The sequence below is a fragment of the Pithys albifrons genome, chromosome 4, assembly GCF_047495875.1.
Source record: "Pithys albifrons albifrons isolate INPA30051 chromosome 4, PitAlb_v1, whole genome shotgun sequence".
Lineage (NCBI taxonomy): Eukaryota > Metazoa > Chordata > Aves > Passeriformes > Thamnophilidae > Pithys > Pithys albifrons.
The window spans coordinates 52,694,241-52,717,207 of NC_092461.1; the positions used below are offsets into that span (position 1 = coordinate 52,694,241).

The 22,967-nt window shown below is 38.4% G+C and overlaps 1 protein-coding gene across 2 annotated transcripts in view; it reads right to left on the reverse strand.

Annotated features, from left to right (window-relative positions):
* Positions 1–21,179, reverse strand: part of TMEM67 (transmembrane protein 67) — a 31,918-nt gene extending 10,739 nt beyond the window's left edge. For both annotated transcript variants that reach the window (XM_071554178.1, XM_071554177.1), the window contains exons 1-18: positions 20,977–21,179; positions 18,144–18,232; positions 16,667–16,760; positions 15,130–15,229; positions 14,617–14,686; positions 14,447–14,521; positions 13,287–13,349; positions 12,269–12,423; positions 12,043–12,151; positions 10,393–10,479; positions 8,359–8,424; positions 5,347–5,503; positions 4,840–4,963; positions 3,521–3,626; positions 1,586–1,642; positions 1,395–1,493; positions 807–905; positions 370–456 (exon numbers count right to left, since the gene is read on the reverse strand). In XM_071554178.1, the coding sequence (XP_071410279.1) occupies positions 370–456; positions 807–905; positions 1,395–1,493; positions 1,586–1,642; positions 3,521–3,626; positions 4,840–4,963; positions 5,347–5,503; positions 8,359–8,424; positions 10,393–10,479; positions 12,043–12,151; positions 12,269–12,423; positions 13,287–13,349; positions 14,447–14,521; positions 14,617–14,686; positions 15,130–15,229; positions 16,667–16,760; positions 18,144–18,232; positions 20,977–21,172 (1,833 nt within the window). In that variant the 5' untranslated portion in view covers positions 21,173–21,179. The remainder of the gene's footprint in view (positions 1–369; positions 457–806; positions 906–1,394; positions 1,494–1,585; positions 1,643–3,520; positions 3,627–4,839; positions 4,964–5,346; positions 5,504–8,358; positions 8,425–10,392; positions 10,480–12,042; positions 12,152–12,268; positions 12,424–13,286; positions 13,350–14,446; positions 14,522–14,616; positions 14,687–15,129; positions 15,230–16,666; positions 16,761–18,143; positions 18,233–20,976) is intronic.
* Between the last annotated feature and the right edge of the window lie 1,788 nt (positions 21,180–22,967).

Below are 22,967 nucleotides of genomic sequence, written 5' to 3' on the forward strand. Positions count from 1 at the left end.
GACAGAACAATGATCTCTGAATTCCAAATGTTTGAATATAATTATTTCAATCCATCTTCTTTTTAATCAGGAACTGACAGTACTTATATTCTGCTTTACAAGAAAGCACTTGCTTTCTTGGTATGTTATTTTGGGTTTCTTTAGACCTTTGTCCTTGAAAAAATGATTTTTCATAGATAATCTTCTTTAGACATTTGTTTGCCTATTACAACTCCACAAAATAAATTTCTATACAACAATGATTTGTTATAAGAACATAATTGTTTATACACTAATAAAATGAACTGTACAAGATGTTTAAAAACAAGCCTACTTAAAATATACAGAAGTATGTTAACATGTATTTAATCATAGAGAAAAAATATTTACCTTCAAACTAAATGCACATGCTACGTATGTAACAAAATCTTCTTCTTGAAAGGGAAGTGGCAAAAGGACAGAGACAAACTGCTGAGCCTGTAATTGAGAAGTTGCATTGAAACACTACACATGACATATGTAACAACACAAGTGCTTAAAAGCGAGTAAGCTTTTACAGAGAAAAATCAGTATTTATCGTGCAATAATTTTGAACGTGTAAAGTATTTTAAGTGACTATTAAGCAGACTGCAGGTACAATGAATCCTAAGGAAAAGAAACAAGTAAACACAAAAGATAAGCACACAAACAGAATATGATATAGAACTTGCCTCAATAGTCTGACCAGAATGGGAAATAAAAACAGAAAAACGAAAATTAATCTCTGTGTAAAAATACATGTAATATTCATAGGTTTTCATAGCACTCAAATCTGGAAACACACTTACTTTGAAGAATACAAGCCAATAAATTCCTGTTCCCACTGTGACGATAAAGAAAACGTTGGCAAGATCTCCAGCATAAAACAGTAAGAACTTCAAAACTGTCTGCAATTATAAAAACACACTGTAGAGATCTGTAAAGCTAATAAAGTAATGCATATATGCATTCATATGAAATGTTACGCAGCTCACATAGGAAACTCTAGTACTGAAAAGTAGTCTTGAACAAAACTTTCCTACTGTGGCAATATATTTATGGTGTATTCAGTGTCTGAGACTCCTAAATGCTAGTCTGTCTTTGTTCAAAGAAGAGTTAATCTGAAAACTAAGTCCACTCAACTGATCAGAATAACTCTGTAAATACCTTTATTTTTAACAACAGTATTTCCTGAATGACAGTATCAGAATAAAAAAAAAATGCAAAAACCTACTTCCTCAAGTGAGCCTAACTTCAGGGCACAGCTCTACACAGCTATGCTAGAAATTATTTCAGTTACCTTAAGAAACAAGAGTAGTTATAATCAGGGAATGATAGCAAAGGTCTCCTTACAGAGGGGAAGAAATGCCCCCTTTGAGGCTACCAGCTGTTTATACCTGCAAGTCAATGATAGAGCTCCCTGTACGTCTCTTCCAGCCTGCGGTCTTGAGGAGGGACCACAACACTGCGAGCCCACCCAACACACCCAGTGCGATCTGAAAACAATGAAAAATTACATGCAGATACTTTAAACCCCCCCTCAAAATAGAACTTAATCATTATATGGACAAAGGGAATTACAACTTACATCAGTCTGAATCTGAGCCTCTGACTGATTCATCTCATAACTGACTGAGAAGGAAACCTAAAGATACAAAAAGTAAATATGCACAGAAATTCTGAAATGCTACAACCATTATAAACAGAGGTAGTTTTTGCACTTTTAGTCAGTGGAAATTCCCATCTAGGGCTACTATAGACGTACAACATGTAAGTTCTTTTATTGTATGCATATATACAGTAAAAAACCCAAAGCTTTGGTGCCAGGCTTAGTTCTAGCATGTGCTCTGCTACACTTAGGGCAGATTTTACCAACAGTAATGCTGGGGATGGGTGCCTGCTGTCTGCAAGTTACTAGCTATACCTTATTGTAATTCTTTCAAATGTGTGTGATTTTTTTTCCTCCTGGAAGGAGACACCAAAGGTTTGACACTTTCCCTTTTATCAGTAAAAGTAACCTTAGTATAATTACATCAGTATGCAAAATCACACAGTAAGCTTTTATAGCTCAGACATCAATTTTGTTTTTAGCCTGAATGAAATAAAAATTGTCATGTGGCATCAAAATTGCTCCCTGTAATTTAAACATCTAAGCTAAGACCTCTTTTGACATTGGTCTTAAATACGTGGAAGAGAAAATGTTCAGCTTGGTTTTATAATATTCTGGCCTGAGACTTTGTCACTGCAAGGCATAGTTTAACACAAATATGATAATAAATAATATTTTTACTTAAATTTAAAATAAAGGACAACTGTCCTCCAAACAAATTCCTCCTCCCCTACGCCTTGTCTTCTCAAAACAGACCTGTCAGACCTCATTCTATCACCACACTTGGATTTAAGTCTAAATATCCTCAGTTACTTGAAGTTCAGTGTTTACAGAAACTTGTACTGAAATTCAATATATATTTTTACATGCATAAAATCTGTTAAATGCAACAAGAAATCCAAAACTGACATTACCCTAGTACATCACATGGAATGTAAGGATGAAATAGCATGACAGAAAATAGAGGAACTGAAAACAATTGTTCCTGCCATTGCCATTTGAATGAATTATTTTCTAAATACAGTGCTGTTTATGTGGTTTAATAAAACCATCATTTAGGCAGGAAAGAACTGTCTGACTAATTTTTCTATCTTTCTAATTCTGTCTCTTATTTGCTTTCCTGAAATTAATATGGAATGCAAGGAATGGTTCTAGCACCAGAACTCTCTAGCTGGATGTCTGTCTGTACTGTATGTCTGAGCTGCTGAAGGTTGACAAGCAGAAAATGCTAATACTATTTTTTTAACAGCAGAATGATTATTTTATTATATTAAGCTCATCATTTTCACATTTTATAGCAGTGTGATCAAACAAGCAAGGAATGCAGAGGCATAGGACATCTGAGCTGCTGCCCATCAAGGCAGGTAAAAGGGCAGGTAGGAAACGCCCCCTCTGCATCTGCTGCAGCAGAATTGGGTTGTTTTCACTACAGAAAGGCAAAACACCAAAGGATGTTTTAGGTACAGTACCAAATATTTTAACTTAAACTACAGGTGACCTGAAATGTTTGTGTCATAACAACTTCCTTTTAATGCATTGCTTTAAATGAAAACAATAATTTCCTTGATTAAATTGTTGCTTTCAGTGTGCTGCATAAAGAGTACTTTTCCTGTTATTTTCTGTGCATACGATTTTATTTGAACTGCTGCCTAATTTAGTATTATACAGCCAACTTCAAATTCTAAATATTTTACGTTAAAAAGACTCAATATAAATTAAAAAGAGAATACTTTTAACTACTTTGTTCTAAAAGGTTTAAGTTTTAGTGAAAACTTAAGAGCAGAAATAGAAACTGCTTTTCAGATTTTTATAACGCCCCGTCAAAATGTTCACTAAAGTGGAGAACTGGAATTCCAACAGACTTGAAAGTCTGATTACCAAATCAGTCTGATTAAGATAACATAAAGATCTCACCATCACACTCTGGGTTTCAGGGTTTTCAACAAGCACATCCATGTAAGCAACAGTAATTAGAGGAGGGTAGATAGTTCCTCTCTGCGTATGGGATACCAGACGAATGCTGCAGAAATAGAGTATGATTTTTAACACAGAAAATGGATGACTGCTTGGAAAACATTCATTGAAACTAATACTAATAAGAAAATACTAAGTGAACAGAACAATCTGATCAATGGAATGTGAGTTTCAAAACCAATGACATGGCACTTCACATTTTAAAAGCAACTGGAGTGTACAAAGGCATGGACACAAATACATAAAAAGCAAAAGCTGAGAAGGATTGTTTATTTGTAAGACAATACCTGAATCAATCTTTACCTGCCTGCAGATGTTAGGATAGCCAATTCCAAAAAGTAAAACATTAAAGATGGACTTTTTATGTGTAATTTGAATTTCTGGCATTATCCTTTTCTTGAAGGGGATGGGAGGGTGTTCTAAGATACATGAGGTAATCCTTATCTTTTGAAATAATGTAATATATAATTATCAGTAAATGGAGTCAATACATTAAATTAATATCTTAGGGATGGTCCTGTGCAGGTCCAGGAGTTGGACTTGATGATCCTTGTGGGTCCCTTCCAGCTTGGCATTTTCTGTGATTCTTTGAAGATTATTACTAGTAGGGATCAGTACCAAGTGCTACTCAGTATTCTTTTACCTGGTAAGTTAAAGCAGAGCTGAAGGAAAAGGGTGATACTAATTTTTTGGCAGTAATCTCAGAGGAAGATATTACATCACATAAAGAAGGAGAAAGAAGTTTCTTTCAAAATATATTCATCTGAGATTAACCATCAGTAATGACCCCAACAGGTACTCTCACAATTTCAGTTAAATGACTACAAGCCTATTCTGGAGTGTATAACAGAATAAGCAACAGGTTGTAAAAATACTGCAAAAAAGAATAAGGAGTATGAAATAAGATCCTTGTATAGTCAGCAAAACATACATTGACCCAGAATTAACAGAGGAGTTTTTAGGACTTTCCAGATGATATCTGCTTCTAAGAGGTAACTGAATGCCTGCTAATGTGTTCTGATTCCCTGAACCTGGAAGGTAATCATGGTAGATTTAACTCCCACAAGTCAATGTTTTCTCACTCACTCATCTGAACAACCTATGGAAATTCATGCCATTTTCAAGTGTGCAATGGAAAAAGAAGCATATTTTACATATTAGACATATTAGAAACAGCATAATAAAACAACTTAGTAAAATGCAGAGTGCACAATATTTGCTTTATTTTCTATGTACTCTATATTATATGAATTAGTCACCTTATGGTTATTTCGCTAGCAATCCGAATTACCCTTGGTGGTTTTCCCAAGTCAGCCTCTTTTCCACTAAGTGTATCCACCAAAAAAAATCGACGGGTCAAGAGCCAGTTGTTCATGTTACTGCCTTTGAAAAAACGTGACAGTTTCACACACATAATTCAACACACAAAAAAAATGAAATCTACTAGAAGTGAGACATATAATTGTATAACATACAGAACACTAATGTGGATATAAAATTGTTTACTTTTAGCTTAAACAAATACATAATTAAATGAGATTGCTTTATTTGTGCATATTGTTGATGGGAACACTGCACGCAACCAAAGCTTGCACTTAAACTATCAGAACTTGTCCAGAACATATTAAAATCTTTCAATGGAAACAAGTTGTGGTGTGCTGTGGCATCTTTAAAACAACTTGGCAATAGTAATTAATATAAATTATTTCTATTTAAAGTTATTCAGATCACTTAAATTCACAGAATTGTTACTGTGACAGCCTTACCTTGATTAACAAACTTTTCATTGTACTGAAGATTCAAATTCAAAACTGGCACGGCCCAAAGATGTTGTTGTCCATTGTCACCATTATATTCAAGGAACAGGTCATAAAAGATTGGATTAGCAAAATCCACTAAAATCTTAGAAACTGAAATTTTGCACTACAAGAAAAAATGTTAAAATAAAAAGATTACATAAGTCATTTAATTATTTTATCAAGTTGTGGCTTCTTTCCCTACAAAATTATTGCCACAGAAGACAGAATCACAGAGTGATCACAGAGGGCTCAAGGTCCCCCCTGAGCCTTCTTTACTCCAGGCTAAACAGTTCCCTGAACTTTCCTCCTAAGACTTGTGCTCCAGACCCTTCACCATCTCCACTGTCCTTTTATGGACAAGCTCCAGCATCTCAGTGTTCTTTTTGAAGTGAGGGGTCCTAAACTAAACCCAGGACTTGAGGTGTGGCCTCACCAGTGCAGAGTACAGGGGAACAGTTGCTTCCCTGGTCCTGCTGACTGCACTATTCCTCAGACAGGCCACGATGCCATTGGCCTTCTTGGCCCCCTGGGCACACTGCAGGCTTGTGTTCAGCAGCTGTCAAACAGGTTCTTTTCTGACAGGCAGCTTTCCAGCCACTCTTCGCCAAGTCTGAGCACTGCACAGAGTTGTTGTGACCCAAGTGCAGGACCCTGCACTTGGCCTTGTTGAGCCTCATACAACTGTCCTCAGCCTGTCCAGATGCCTCTGCGGAGCCTCCCAACCCTCCAGCAGATCAACAGCCCATTCACCTTGGTGTCATCTGTGAACCTGCTGCAGGTGTCCTCGATCCCCTCGCCCAGATGACCAATAAATGCTGAGCCCCGGGGAACACCACTAGTGACCAGCCACCAACTGGATTTAGTTCCACTCACTACCACTCTCTGGGCCTGGCCATCCAGACAGTTTTTCATGCAGCAGAGTACACCTGTCCAAGCCATGAACAGCCAGATACTCTATGAAAATGCTGTGGGAAACAGTGTCAAACACTTTACTGAAGTCCTGATAGGCAAGTCATTCCAGCTATTGGCAAGAAATCACAAAGTACTAAAGATTTTATACAAACTTCTTCAAAATTATTGCAATTCACTAAAATGACTAATGTGGACAATGAAGGTTTTAACATTTTTCAACAGATTAGGAAAAAATATCATAGCAAACTTCACAGGCATAAAATTTTAAACAGTATAAACACTAAGTCAAGAAACATAAAAACTGAAGTCATGGAGTACTGAATCTGGTTCTGGGCTCACCAGTATAAGAGAGAAAGGAGCTACTTGATATAGCCCAGTGCAGGTATCTCTGCTATGAGGAAAAGCTGAGGCTGTTTTGCCTGGAGATAAGAAGGCTCCAAGGGGATCTTATTGATGTGTACTAAAACCTGAAGGGAGGATGTGTAAGGCAGAGCCAGGCTCTTTTCAGAAATTCCCAGTGACAAGACCAGAGGCAATGGGCACAAACTGAAACAGGAGGTTCCCTCTGAGCATCAGAGAACACTTTTCCACTGTGAGGGTGACCAAGCACTGACACAGGTGAGGCTGTGGGGTCTCAATCCTTGGAAATACTCAAAAGCCACCTGGACATGGTACTGGGCAACCTGCTTTATGTGGCCCTGCCTGAGCAGAGGAGTGGATAAGATGACCTCCCGAGGTTCCTGCCTACTCCAACCACTCTGTGATTGTATGAAGAAATGAAATGTGAAAGTAGGTGCATATGTGAGCAATCATGTAGTCTTTAAATACTCATATAACATGTCACCCACGTTTTCTCCAGAGCTGTAGGAAAGAAAAAAAAGTATTGCAATCCATGAAAATAGTTACATTAAAAATATTCAGTAAGTTATTATTTATTGGTGTATCTATTCAAATCCAGTAATATCAACTGTTACTAACAATGAACAGGTTCTACAGACTCATTATAGAAGATTTTAAAGACCACAAAAAACCCCAACATACTTGACTAGTTCAAGATCCTAAACAGAAAATGTTTCCATTCTCTCTGAAATACTGAAATATGGATTAAACAGCATTAAATAATATGGAAGAGTAAAAATATTTAACATTTGTCAATATCATTTGGTAAACATTTTAGATTTCACAGACTAAAGCTTTGACAGCTACTATGCAATAACACTTTCACACTACCCAAGTAGGAGCCAGAGTTTATGTATTTTAATACTGCAACACATAATATAGGGAATGGTTTTGAATGTAGATGAGTTAATAAACAGTACTAATATATAGGTATGAAATGCTGTGCACACATATGGAGTTTTATAAAAATAAAGATGCTTCTTTCACCACCCCTTGCCAAAGAGACTGTCACCTCCCCACTTAACATGTTAAGTGACAAAAATTAAATGATGCTTTATCGTTGGCAGAACCATGTCTGTGGCTGACTGAATCTAGCACATACACAAACTCAAGTGCTCTATCCCCTCTTCCTTTCCTGCTGTTTAGGAAGGTGTGAAAACCCCAACAGTTTTTTTGATAGTGAAGACAGCTAAAGAATCTCTTCCCTCTGATTAAGTCATTTATTTGGCCTTCAATCTCTGCACTGAATTCACTAAATCAGGACACACATTAAAGAGTTAACGAGGACAATAGAGAGGCATGGCATGACTGGATTTTCTTTTTTTTCATATGAAACCTAGCCAAAGGTGGCAACAGGAAAATTAGGAGATGTGATGCATATGACTGTCAGAATTCAGGCATTGTGTTCTTCCACTGTCAAGTCAGCAACCTCAGTAATACAAATGCCAGTTTAATTTATTTTGATAATAAATGTATAAACAATTAAACTCCCCCCATATTTATTTCACTCAATAATAAAAGAATTAATTAAGCACTAGTTTCACAAGAAAGAACTCCATGTTGCTGCTTATGGCTAAATCCAGACATCCTTCAATATGCACTGAATTTCTAATGACTTATAAAGCAACTTGATTCAAAATTCAGAATAGCATTTTATATCTTACTTACACTTTGTTGGTAAGTTGTTCCAAATGTATAGGCTGCATTCAATTTAGTTTCTGTATCAGGACAAAGCTGAACAAAACATAATTTTAATTAATTCAAAAGTATTGTTTTCTCACATGAAAAATATTTATAGGTACCTCAAGCAGTTTATGTATTCACTGTTCTCACAAAAGATATTTTGCTCTATTTTTTTAATAGAAGGATTTATTTTGAAGTGTTAACATGACTATTTACTGCACTAATATTTGTGTTCTTAAAATGCTGCTTTACTTATTGATACTTGCCTAGCATTGTTCAGTTCCACTGAAATCTGTGGACAGCAGCATCCAAACAGACAAGAATAATCTTTTAATCTTTTTTGGGACTGAATGTTCAATGCACTCTGCTGCCTCAAGCTTTGTTAGTGTCTTCTGCTAAATTCAAGAATCCCATAAGAAAAGGAGTTCACATTCATATTACACCCTTTCTCTTAAGCTGGCATTATCACAGGATTAAAGTTATAGCAAGTAACAGATTTTTTTCCTTTTTTTACTATAACACATATTTTATGCAAAGAACATCAGATTCAGCTGAATTTAGAAAAAATGGGCCAAATTCTAACCAAATGAGCATTTAGTGGGAGGCATAGCCATTTTCCCAAAATGAAAAGGAAGTCTAAATTTACATAAACCACTATTCTGTTAGCGTGAAACTGAAAATCTTGGGATTGCTACAATTATGCATTGAGAGTGCTTGGGCACTGGGATGTGTTACCATCACACACACTCTATTACATTAAAAGAGGCTTTGCATGGAAAAGATGTTCCTTTCCCATTTGTTCTTGATAGCTATTAAATGCTTTGCCTTAGAAAATTAACCTGCCTTAATTAACCTTAAAATCTACCTCAGAAAATGTAATTTTTTATGCATAGTTATTGTCTTAGCAACTTGTTCTTGCAGGCACTAATTTTGGAGAGACAGATGCAAGATGTTCATCCTGAGACAATAACAAAAGAAATAGCAGTCACTATTTAAATCCTGAACGTCAGCTGCTCTTCTGTAGACACTACAGCACTTGAATGACATGCTCTAAGAGTGACATGAAGAGCCAAGGAAAAGGGACAATCGCCAGTTGTTCTTGCCAGTGTTTCTGTTGTTGCCTGCCTAGAGAAATACTGAGAGTGCCTAAATCACCACTAGACTGCTAAACAAACTCTGTAACGTGTGTTGCAGTTGCCTAATTCTCTTGCTGACAAGCTAATTACTATTGCACTTCCTACTTGCTACTTACTGCATTTTTCACACCCCATCTATACAGCGTGGTACTGCTGAAGAAAGATGTGTGTGTGACAATGAAATCTGGGGGCTGAGTGTCCAAGGGTACTGTCAATCTTCTAGCCACTGTTCCTCATTTCTGTGTAAAGTCTCTCGGCAAGTATTTATTATTTTCTGTTACCAAAAAAACCACAGGCAGATGTTGGCTGAAGTGTATATTGTGTTTCAAAGCAAAAGAAATAAGCAAACAAAAAATCCAAAGAGAAGAGAAAGAAAATGGAGTAGTAGATCAGGTTTTCTACCTTTCTTTGACAGTAACATAACCACTGATTTGCTTCTCAGCCCTATAACATGTGCAAGCAGGTGACAGCATCCAATAGGGACACACTCACATAACATTTATAAAATATGTGGACTGAGAGCTAAAGAATACACTTTTCTCAACAAGCAAAAGAGGTCTAATAAGAAACTACACACACAGCTAACTATGCTGAAACGAAGAAGGAGATGGTTGGTTCTAAATGACTAATGCCATTTTTCAAAGCTTTCCAATATTTCTGAATTTATATTGGTCCAATGGATGAAGGCAATGTTGATGAATTTATACTTTTGACTTTGTAGAGATCATTGTGAGCAAGAATCAAGGGCTATTTTCCCAAATGTCACTCTATAGTTATGAACTGACATCAGAGTAGTAATCAAACTCTTGCCTTTTGTATTAATTTAACTAAAGGCAATCAGAATGTTATAGTATCAAGAAAAGATAACTAAACTCAGACATACCTGTAAGATGCCTCCTTCCAAACTTTGCCATTTAAGAAAGTTTCCTGCTGCATCAAACGAGGCTGCAATAAATTGTAGTTTTACATCCTGATGATGAAAAGATAAAGAAACAGTGAATATGTGGACATACACATTTTAGACACTGCTCTCTCATTGTTTCCTGCTTCCTAAAACTTTCAGCATAATCCTTCATTTTTCTCCCTTTAAATTTTAATCTTGATTTTGGTAGTTAACTTTTTCAAAAAAAATACTTTACTATACTTCTACAGTTCCAAAAGAACTCCTACACAGGCAGACATGCCCTAAACTATTAAGAAATCTAAGCAGATTTCTAAAGTATACTACACTGGAATCTTGAGGGCTTCCAGGACCTTCAGTGTTAGAAAAAATAACAAGTATTTGGGTTGTTAAAACAACTGCTGTGTTGCAACATGGTTTAATTTAAAACACAGCCTTTTAGAATATGACTGAAAAAGACTTTTTATTTTCAATTCAGTAAGAAAACTCTTGATAAATCTGTCAGTATAACTGACAAAAAAGTTATCATTAGCACTACTTACATTCTGTCATCAGCTTAACTTGAATAAACTATCCCGGTTATTCTATTTTTACAATGAATCTGTAAAATAAATCACTTTACGGTTTGATTTACTCCTTGATTCCTCCATAAAACTGTGTCAGTTAACAAGTTACTTTTAGCAGTCCACCCCTGTAGGGATGGATATCTCACTTTGTTAACACTGAGATATTTGGTTTTCTCACCTCTTTTGGGTTTTTCCCCTAATTCACTGTAGGAAGAGGAAGAGGCTGGAGTAATATCCTGAATCCACCTCTGATACAACTCAGCTTGTAGAGATTTGTTACAGAAATGTTATAGTGCGTATAAATGAAGTAGGGAGAGCAATATGTGTGTAAGCAACAGAAGGAACAGAAAGAAAGGGTTAAACACCACATAACAATGATGAAGAACACTGTTCCCAGCAACAGAGCTCAGAAATGGGTTGTGATAAAATCGTGGCACAGACAACTTCTCAGCAAAAGACCCTGCACTTCGGCACACCTGGCGGGTGGCAGCAAAGTTACAGCACCCACACACAGCCCTCTGCTTCCAGTTATCTCACCAGGAAAACTGACAAAGAGATCAACGTATTTCAAACAAAGGAAAAAGACCAACTTTGCTTCAGATTTATGAAGACTTAAGTAACCAAGACTAAAGCAAAGGACAGTGCCAACACAACTAACTCCTAAGGAGTATAAAAGATTTGTCTAGTTACTGGTTCATCACTGCCAATCCAGGACCTTGGGGACACAATGAACACTTAACAGCTGACATCCTCTGTTCCTTTTCACACAACTGATCCTGGTCAGACCACTCAGGTAAGCACACCTGGCCTGATGAGGATGTGGGTATCAGAGCATAAGCAAAGCAAACGTGTGAGTGAGAGGGTGTCAGTAAAATCATCTTACTAGACATTATTTTACATAAATATTGCCTTCTTCTCCCATAAGATCTCACACTGAGTTTTGTTACACTAACTGTCTAAAATTTACTTTTAGTAGAGTCACACCTATAATACATGTAAAGCCACTCTAGGTGATCATGTCCTCTTTCTCATGTCTGCTTCTCCATGTCTAATACTCAAAACCTACCTTACTTCTTCCTTTAAAACTGAAGGTTGTTGGGAAATTATTTTTCTCAAGCACTTGGGATGCTAATCCTGGTTGATCACCGTAATACAGCCATGGAAGATTATGCCTCCTGAAAAGAATGACAGTGTTTTCTCTAAAGAAACATAGTATTTTTCATCAAAGAACATTTACAATAATTTCTATAGAACGCTATTAAAGACCAAAGGTTATGGATAAGGCAACTTACCAGTAGGCTATTGAATGAACGATGCCTAGCCTTGCTGTACCAATAAAAATATATTGAAATAAACCACAAGCATCTGTACTTGAAGAACTCAATGAATTCATATTCATCACACACATATTTCCAAGAGCCTGGCATGCTGTTAAATTCGAGTACAACTGCAGTGGAGAAACATAAGAACACATAAAAATATTTAATTACCCCTGCTTTTGGTGAGGCAATCATACAATTGATGATATTTTTAAGAGGCCACTCCTAAACCCTTGTTTTCACTTAAAAGTAATTTTCTTTTGTAAACACCTAGTATTTTCTCACAGGTATTCAGGTACTATTTTTATAGTCCACAGATGGCAGCATGAAATCAATACTCTTACTTTTTCAGTTTGTTTTCATTGCATCAGCTACGAAGCAGGGCTTGAGAAGTTAAAATCTGATTTTGAGGAGAGGAATACAGAAGGAAAAGGAGCATGTGTGATAACAGAGTTGATAAAAAAGAGGCAGAGGCATATCCCCTTCCCAAGTGTGTGTGATTCTCTTGCTGCACCAACTCATCCACCCATGTTTACTGTCACCCAGTGCAACATAATGGCAAATAACACTTGAATACATAAAGCAAAGAAACACCAAACTAAAAAAGATGGTTCTATGGTGATCCTTCTCCATCACAAAACAAAATGAATAACTGAAAGTCAAATATGAATGAGGTAAACTCCAGGTGCCAATCAATACTGAATATGTAAGAAGTTTGTTTTCTGAGTGATCCCTTACTGACTATTGCAGGATTTTTATTTTAACGCCATTCATCTTACGAAAATTCCAGCCCTCTAGACTTGCATTAACATTGATTGCCCTCAGTATTTCTAAACATTCTGTACATATAATTCTTTCTGGTCTACTGCCATCTCAAAATAAAATTATTTCAAAATAAGCAAGGTAACTTCCATAAATTAAAGTGCTGTGATTTCACAGAGAGTACCACTTCTGTATAAAAAAGCAAACTGCAAACATTAATGAAACTCACCCAACAGGCAAAGGCTGAGGACTGCAGGTTTTTCAGAAACCACACTGATGTCAGTGTTATCCCCTGTAAATAAGGAATTTTTTCACTGTCTTTGTTCACAACAATTTATCCATAATGTAACAGTCTGGAAAACTATTTCAGCTAAAAGATGCTACTTATTTTTTACTAAGAGCTTTCTGTCCTTTGTAAATACCTCAATCAAATTATATCAGGCAAAATATACAGAACAAGAGCTGAAATATTTAAGTTTTCAATATGGATTCTGTGACAAGTTTTCTTTACTACACAAGGGAAATACTAGGAATTTCAAGGGTAAGATGTTGAGTTGGTGAATTTAACTCAGGAAGAACCAAATTTGCCAAATTAATTATTTCACAACCTGCTTTTTATAACTACTCACATTTGAACTAAACACCATAAACTGTAAGCCACTGAAAAGACATACAATCAATCAAATATTACTTAGAAGATGCCATTTTCAGGCCACAAGACTACTATTTCATACTAGGCTGAATACCATTTTTTACTTTCTCTCAAACAGTAGCCTTTAACATTAAATAATTTAAGAACAAAAATATATTTCTTGACCACATAGCACTGCCTGAATTCAGAACTACTTGGAAAATGGTCCTAACTTTGAACAGATTTCAAAATAAAAGTTCATTAGCTAAAATACCTTCATTCTTATCAATAGAACACATTTTCATTCATTAGCCAAGTCAAGAGTTCAGCATCTTCACACAGCATCTCAAACTTTAGAAGTGTCCATTTCCTTCTATGAACTCTAAGCTGAAGATGTAAGATCAATCCTTGTATGTTCTTTCAAATGTTTTACCTAAATACCAATTTTGCACAATAAAAAACGTCACCAGCCTGGTTTTGTGAGACAAGAGTGTGCTTTACAGGTACACAATACAAATGACCATGTGCTACTTGTTTTAATACTAAAGGCATGTAAATTACTTCCCTTTTGTTTCCAAGAGGGCATGAATTTTTAAAAACTTACTCCACTAGAACAAGGCTTGCTTGGTCTCCATGACACTCTGTCTTGATGGAAATAAGACAACAAATTCCCACCTTTGTTTTTCAGGATCGGAATTTGAAATATTTACTAAAAGTAAACAACAAAGCTTAGAAATGCTTAGAATAAACACACTTACTAACTGTGCAAAACGAACAGTTGCAACTCCCTTTGGGGGTAAACTTCCCTGAGCAAAGAAACACAATCCTCCAGTCTGAAAAAAATAAAAGAATAAGAAAATATAAACTTATACACTTGTCAAAAGAACTTTTCTTCTCTGAACTTCAATATAATAACCATTCTACTTACTAGAATGTTTGGGCTGCTGCAGTCACAGGACTTGCTTACATGAATGAATGTTTTTTCACATCTTACACACCTATGGATCACAAGCATGAAGAATGAATTTAAAATGCATTTCAGCATGAGATTTGGTACTTAGTGCAAGTTGATTATACAGCATACCTGATAAAGGTGTCAGCAGCTTGCCCAGTTCTGAAGTTCCAAAGTTATTACTGATCTGTTTCTACTATCAGTGAAGTAGAAAATAAACCAAATAGCTAATTATCAAAATAAAAATTCTATTTCTGCTTCCAATCCAAAGCCTGCAGTCACACTAAAGCCAGACAAAGCAACCAAGCTGCTGGTCATGTAAGGACTACAGTGAGCACAAAACAGAGTTTGATTATGGAGTTGAGGATTTCCCACTCACTGCCTTCAGAACTGTCATCCCAAAGATACAGACTATTCCTCACGAATATTCCATTTAATCATACCATGAGAGGTTCTAATTTATCATCACAAAAGGCAGAGAATACCCACCTACTTCCTGATGCATCTGAAGCAGAGAAGGACTGCTCACTGCCATTACAATGTATGCACAATGCTTCACTGAGCAAAGTGCCATCGATGTCTCTTTCCACTTAAGTAGAAAAGAAAAACAACTGTAATAAAATTGCATGATATCACACAGGTTAAGAAAATGGTGAACAAATAAAGTGTCTGGGCAGATCTAAAATAAATTCAAAGAGTTTATTTTGAAAAAATCAAGAGCACAATTTGCACATGACATCCACTGTGTGTGTATGTGTGCATTGCATATAGCTATGCACATGAAGTTTAGTTTTAGTGAGAAATGCAACATTTCATGTCCAGTTTTTCTGTTCCTTTGTTATTTATTCTGAACCAAATTTCAAACCAAGGCTTCACTGCAAAGCAAAAATTCAACATGTCAAGCTTACAAGTTACTGGGAAAAAAATAATTAAGCTTCATCTGAATGACTCATGAGAAGGTCATAAGTCCCAAGTTTCAAAACTGCATCTTCCAGAAACTAAATCATCTGGTAAGAGAGTTCAAGTTAATTCTTAAATAAAACCCCAAACCAAATAGAATTTTAAAAAGATACAATACTAATGTTCTTCCTGCATGTTAAATTACAGAATCAGCTTTACTCTCAGTATTCTACCATAAAGGCTGAGAATGTATTTTGCAACTCTCATAAAGTTTAAGGGAGAAGACTGGTATTCATTATTTTCCACATTCCTAGGAAACTTAAAATTAATGATCTGGAAAACACTAATTCTCCAACATACTCTGTTAGAAATGTAACTAAAGTGGACATTTACAAGACTTATTCAAAGAATTACATCCGTTCTAAGTCTGAAAAGAAATAAAACTAGAGGTCCCCAGAGCTTTTATATTTCACACCCCTGATGAAAACTGTACTTTGCTTTTAGGTTTTAACTATACAAAAGTAACAAAAATATAAACAGCAATTAATGTTTTAATTTCAACATTCAAATTATTTTTCTGTCTACTGAGATTCATCTGCAACTAGGAGAGCATCAAGTAAGAAGCACAGTTACAGGGAAGCACATCAGAGAAAGCCACAGGTACAGGTGGGTGTCTCAGGGAAGTAGGAAATCCACTGATACAAACACACAGCACTTTGCTTGGCTTGCTCAGGCTGTTCTTTTCCACCTACTCTTTTGTATAATTTGTTTACTGTTTCATATACTTGAAAACATTGTAATGTTTTTTTAGTCCATATTGACATTGCTTTTATTCCAATTTTAAGACCGCCATCCAGGGCCAATGGGATTGAAGGGAGTGATACACCATTTTCAGTATTCATTTTTGGAATGTTTACATAATAGTTTTTAGTGCAATGAGCAATGGCACAGACTTATCTGTTGTCTTTCAGGAATGACAACTAGGATCAAGTGGAATGTTGAATTTTACAATATATATGTAAGCATATGTTTAATTTCCTTTCTTATTTAATAGAAGAGCATGTCTTAATACACTCAAATATCTAAAATAAGTACTATCATCTCATAACTTGCATATATTTTTTACCTAATATTTCGTTATTGGGGCATTTACACTTTCCTTCCAAAGTCAGGCCTTTAGGGCAAGTAATACAATTCCACCCATCCTGAGTAACTCCGCTCTAAAACAAAATGTAAAACTATTAGAATTTTCAAAAACATAGACATCCCCCAATGTCTGTGAAGAACTGGCCCTAACCAGCCATCAGTTACTAGAAAATGTGTTCAGATAAAACATTGGTAACATTCATGAATCTTTTAGAGATAAACAAAGGCTAAACAATCTCACAAAAGTAATTCCTATGGAGATAGAGACTGAAAAAAAGTTAAGCTCTTCTGAACCTGCCACCTCACACCCTTTAGTGAAGGCAAGAGTTAAATAAAAGTAGGTGGTTTAAAAAAGAGACATAGAGGTCTTACAGCAGCAAAATAAAAATAAATAAACAAATGAATGGAGGAGTTCTAAGTGAAGCAGCTTGAAATTTTGTACATACCCAACAGTTCACATCCACACTTACTTTATACTATGTAGTAAACAGATAAAAACCAAAATGAAGTGATACTGATGTTCCTTCTCCACTATCATCATTTTATCTTTGCAAAAGCCTTGCCAGTAGATCAAAGCCAATGCCCCCATTGCAGAAAAGAGAAAGAAACTGCAAATGCTCAAATCACCAAAGGATATTTGTCAATGTCTAACTTAGTAAGGAGATGGAAAGAAGACAGAAATCACCTACATTGCCCATTACTCATTAAAAAAACAACTCAGGCAAATAAGTTGGTCCCATGATCAAGAGTTCTTCTACAGTTATTGAAGAAAAAGAAGTATTTGGGAAGGCTTCACCCTGAAAAGCTGATTTACTAGGAGAAGAAATTCTCTATTTACTATGCCAGGAAAGAGCTGGCTAAGCCTGGTGCCCCTGGCTCAGTGCTCAGAATTACAGCTCAATTTATCAAGAATGGTAGAAAGAACTGGCCAAATTACAAAGATATGTATAACTAAAGAAATAAAACAGCAGCATCTCATTTTGGAGTGAAAAGAAGTACCAGGGGCTGCAGCTGCAGCTTAAATATTACAATAACAGGATTTAGATAAATAATCAGATAAGATACCTATGAAGTGAAAAGTGTCCCTGACATTCTACAGTCATGGTCTCTGGGCAAGGAGAACATAACACAAAGCAGAAGGGGAAAAGCAGTGGAAGGAAATTAACATTTAAAATATTCTTATTTTGCCTGCAGGGTCAAATTTGTAAGAAAAAAAATGCCCGTAAAATAATAGTAATTAACACTTATAAATTGAAAAGAAATAGTACATATTAAATATATGAAATACTATAAATACTTCTAAATTGAAAAAAATACCTATAAACATGAAAATTCCCAAGCAGAGAGCATTGTGCAGAAGTATTTTAAATTAATGAAAAATAACTTGCACTTGGGAAGAAATTGAAAATTAATAAAGCATTATTATTATGGCAAAGCATGAAAAGTTCAATACCTACCATATATTCTGGGCACTTTTCACAAGTAAAAGAGAACCCATCGTTACCAGAAACCATTCTATATCCTGGCTCACATACACAGGAACTACCTGAAAAAAACAAAACAAATGTTTTTTTAATCTATATAAAACTGTTTTTTACAGAATACTAAGAACTGCTGTTCTCAAGAGACCAGTATGGATTATTAGACAGACACATAAAATACCTGAGTGAGATGGGACTGAAAACCATTTTGCTTTTTAAAAAATGACCCCATTACAGTTGGCACACAGATGTTTTAGGAGTGTTACAAGGCTGACTGAGCCATCAGGGTGCAACAGGAACCCAGAGCTTGTGTTTTTTGTGGTTTTTTTTCTAAACCAAACTGTATCAGTTCATATAATAACAGATATAATCTCTTCATCTCAGTCTTGCCACAGTGACTTTCTCAGCCCATTCTCTCTACATCAGCATTATATATTTGTATACAGTTGTTATTCTTTCAATAGGAAGTCAGTCCTAAAACCAAAACATGTTTACATGCAAAGGTTTTTAAAAATTTAACTGTCTTATGTAAAGCTGTTTTAAACTTGCAAAGCTTTTAAAATTGCACATGGGGATCAAATTCTACACGGAACGGTTTTCAGTGACTGTGTTGGGTTGAGCTGGCAAAATCCTCCCTGCCCAACACTGAACAAAACCTACTGAACTTGTAGCATGAAATTAAACACTCTCATGGCACATCACAATGCACATCTGCTAGTGCTCAAAAACTTTTTTTAGAAACTTTTCCAGTCTCACTATCATGGACTTCTCCCTATTTTTAAACACACAACCAATTGCTTATATGTACTAATAAACCTTTATTATTATTATTTAGGCTTATGGAATTGTGCATGTAAAATTAATGTAAACTTCTGTGAAATATTTAATAACCTTAAAGTATGACTTCAAGAGACCATTTCACAGAATCACAGAATCGATTGGTTGGAAAAGACCTCCGAGATCACTGAGTCCAACCCTTGGTCCAACTCCAGTCCATTTACCAGATCATGGCACTCAGTGCCACGTCCAGTCTCAGTTTAAAAACCACCAGGGATGGGGAATCCACCACCTCTCTGGGCAGCCCATTCCAATGCCTGATTACTCTCTCTGGAAAGAATTTTTTCTGATATCCAACTTAAATTTCCCCCTTGTCCTGTTGCTGAGTGCCTGGGAGAAGAGACCAACCCCCACCTGGCTAGAACTTCCCTTCAGGTAGTTCTAGTCAGTGATGAGGTCACCTCTGAGCCTCCTCTTCTCCAGGCTAAACAACCCCAGCTCCCTCAGCCTCTCCCCACAGGACTTGTGCTCATTTGTCAGTGATCAACCATTCATAATTATAAAGAAGAAAAAGATTAACAGGGTTATACCAGTGAAGAGGCCTGAGTTGTGACACTGTGGTGATACCTGAATATGTGGGCATGTTGCTTGCAAGCGGAATCCACAGTGAGGAGCTCTCCAGCCAGTGGATGGGCAGACTTGGGCAATCACAAGTGGAATTCAGCCAAGATGCAAATACCAGACTGAATGGCACTTACCTACACTGCTCCAGTCAGGCTCTGGAGAAAAAAATAAACCTCTGACCTTCCCCTGGAACTTCTCTCTCCTTGAAGCCCTTGATTTAGAGAACAATTCAGCCTAAAAGGGAGTTACATATCTAGACACTCACATTATCCAGAGATGTGAAAATGATTACAAGGGGTTTTTTTTCTGTAAATGAGCTCTGGGATTGCTCTTTAGGGTACCCTGTTGTTGCTGGTGACCACCTCTTACACAGCAGCTGTGAACACAGCCATCCACACTGCTGCTTCTGAGGCACCAGCTCTGAAGGGAAGTGCTGTTGGGTCTTAAATCTCAAATTTGTGTCTGCACACACAACAGTGAACTCCCACTCTTGTCATACCATCTTATCCCCTGAGAAAGCGACTGAACACCTGGATTTTCCATTTAGTACTGTCAAGGTGTGTTGTGTCTCCTCCGAGTTACTGTGTGGGTCTCAGACGAGCATGGGCACAGTCTGAGGATCCTGGACACCCGATATCTCACCCTTTCAGGCTCTGACAAGGAGTTTCAAGTCACCAAAGCATTAAAAAACATAATTTCAAGGACCGATGAAAACGCAAATACCCATAACCATACAAATGCCTGAGAAAAGTTATTTTAAAAGGTTTTATTTAAAAAGGCTTTAGGGCAGTCCCGTGGTGTCAAGGAGAGCACTCTGGACTCTGAATCCCAAGGACCTGAGTTCGAGTCTCAGTGGGGACCGTCCGCTGGCAGTTCAAGGCCTCCCTGCCATCCCATCCCGTCAGATCTCGGATGCTGAGCAGGGTCAGCCCCAGTTAGTACCGGGTGCTGTGACAGTCCCGAGGACTTCACTGTCACTGTCCAAGCTCGCTCGGCCGTGGCAAATGGACCTCAGGACTGAAACGGTGGGGTCAGTTCTGCGCACGCTGTGCCTGACCTAAAACATCCACTGTGCAGGCTGGAAGGGCACACCCACGTGGGGAGAACCCTTCCCAAATCTTCGCTCGCGAAGTCTGGCCATATATATACAAATGAATTCAAAAAGCTTTATTTTAAAAGCCGTTTCTGAGGGCTGTATTTCAGACACATCAAAGCTGCGCTGCGACCACTTAGGTCTTAGAGGTATATCCTGGCGCTTTTCACTGCCTTCAGACCCGCCCCTCACGGCTGCTGTTTTACCGCCACAGCTTGAGCCCCGATTTTGCGCCTCCCGCTGCCGGGGGCGGATTCAGCGCGGAGCCGCCCGAGCGGCCCCGGGCCCGGGCAGCGCCGCCTCCCCCTCGCTCACCGCCGGCGCTCTGCTGCTGGTGGGATCCGCAGGGCGCGCAGGCCAGGCGGGAGCTGTCGAAGTAGCGTCCGGTGCCGCAGCTGTCGGGGCGCTGGAGCGGCACGGAGAAGGCGCGGGCGAGCGGCAGCGCGGCCCATACGGCCCACCCGGCCCAGAGCAGCGCGGCAATGGCGGCACCGCCGCCCCGCGTCGCCATGGCCACTCGCGCGCACCGCCCGCGACCACGGATTGGCCGGAGGCTGCGCGGTACGGCGAGCGCCGAGGGCCAGTCCCCGCAGTACGCGAAGCGTCCGGGAGCGGGACAGAGGGGTTGGTTTATACTTTGTGAGACCGACGGGAGAAACGAGAGAACGAGCCCCGGGGGCGCCTCCTCTCTAGAACAGCGTCTCATACTAATGTAACATGTGTTTGTACGGCAGTTAAATGTCACCCTGACAGCCGATCCCGTCAGATCTCGGAAACTAAGCAGGGTCAGCCCCGGTTAGTACTTGGATGGGAGACCTCCTGGGAATACCGGGGGCTGTAGGTTCTAATTTCGAGGACTTCACTGTCACTGTCCAAGCTCGCTCGGTCGTTGCAGATGAACTTTAGGAGTTAAAAGGTGGGGCCAGTTCTGCACACGCTGTGCCTCACCTAAAAAATCCACTGCTCAAGCTGGAAGGGCACACCCACGTGGGGAAAGCCCTTCCCAAATCTTCATTCTCGAGCTGAGCCACACATATACATACAACACGTGTTTGTAACTTGCCCCTTTGAAACTGGTAACAGGGTGAAAACTGAAAATGGCTGCAGTAATGGATGCCCAGCCAAAATTACTCCCCTCTACCATTTCCCCTTTTGCCAGTGTGGCCTTGTTCACATTCCACGGAATCACAGAATGGGTAAGGCTGAAGGACCACAGTGGGCCACCTGGTCCAAACTCCCTGCTCAAGCAGGGACTTCCCTGAGCACGTGGCACGGGATAGTGTCCAGGTGGTTCTTGAATTCCAGGGATGGAGACTCCACAAACTCTCTGGGTAATCTGTTCCAGTGCACCTGCACAGTAAAGAAATTCTTCCTCATGTTCAGGTGGAACTTCCTGAGCATCAGTTTCTGCTCATCACCTCTTGCCCCATTACATCAAATGTTACCAAAACTTTGCAGGGTACTTCATGTCCTGGATATTAATTATTCCTCGCTGCCTGTTTCCTATGTACTAATTGCCTAACTAATACGATTCTCGGCATTGCTTGGAAGCCTTTATGCTTATTGCACCAAATGCTTTATTTCTCATTGAATTTCTTGTGTTGGCTCAACAAGTTTTTAAAGCTTCAGTTACTGATGTCTTCAAGTTTAATTATCTGTCCCCAGGCTGAAGTTCATGTAAATTTTACTACCCAAAAGATGTAACTTTTTACCCCTTTGTGTGCTGGATTTGTGGAAACCTCCACCGTCCATCATGAGCAGAATAAATAATGACTCCTTTCTAAACTAGATCATGTCTATGTTTAGACAGCTCCTAAAATCAGCAACATTACTAGGTGAATCTACCAAAACCAGTACAGACTTTTTCTGTCTATGTAAAATGCAGCAGACAAGTGCTGAATGAGCCCAGAAATACGGGGAGAACACACAAAGGCAGGGAAAGGCAAGTGGGATAAACATGAGGATGAAATAACCACCTCACTTGCACAACCAAGTTCTACCTCTGCCCTTCTCTTTACACAGCCTCACACCTTCCCTCCTCCTCTGCCCTCCACCCCTGCCTGCCTGTTCCCAAATCCCAGACTCCAGACAGCCCCGAGCTGGGTTGGGAATGCCGAGTGCGAACCTGCCCTGGAGTCCCTGCGGCGGCGGCACTGACGGGAACGAGCACAGAGCAGGGCAGGGCAGCGGTGACCGAGCGGTGACCTGATGCTACACCGCTCTGACATTACACAGGTACCACTACACACATTATTATCACACACATTATCACACAGATATTACACGGGGACCGTACGGCCGCCCCC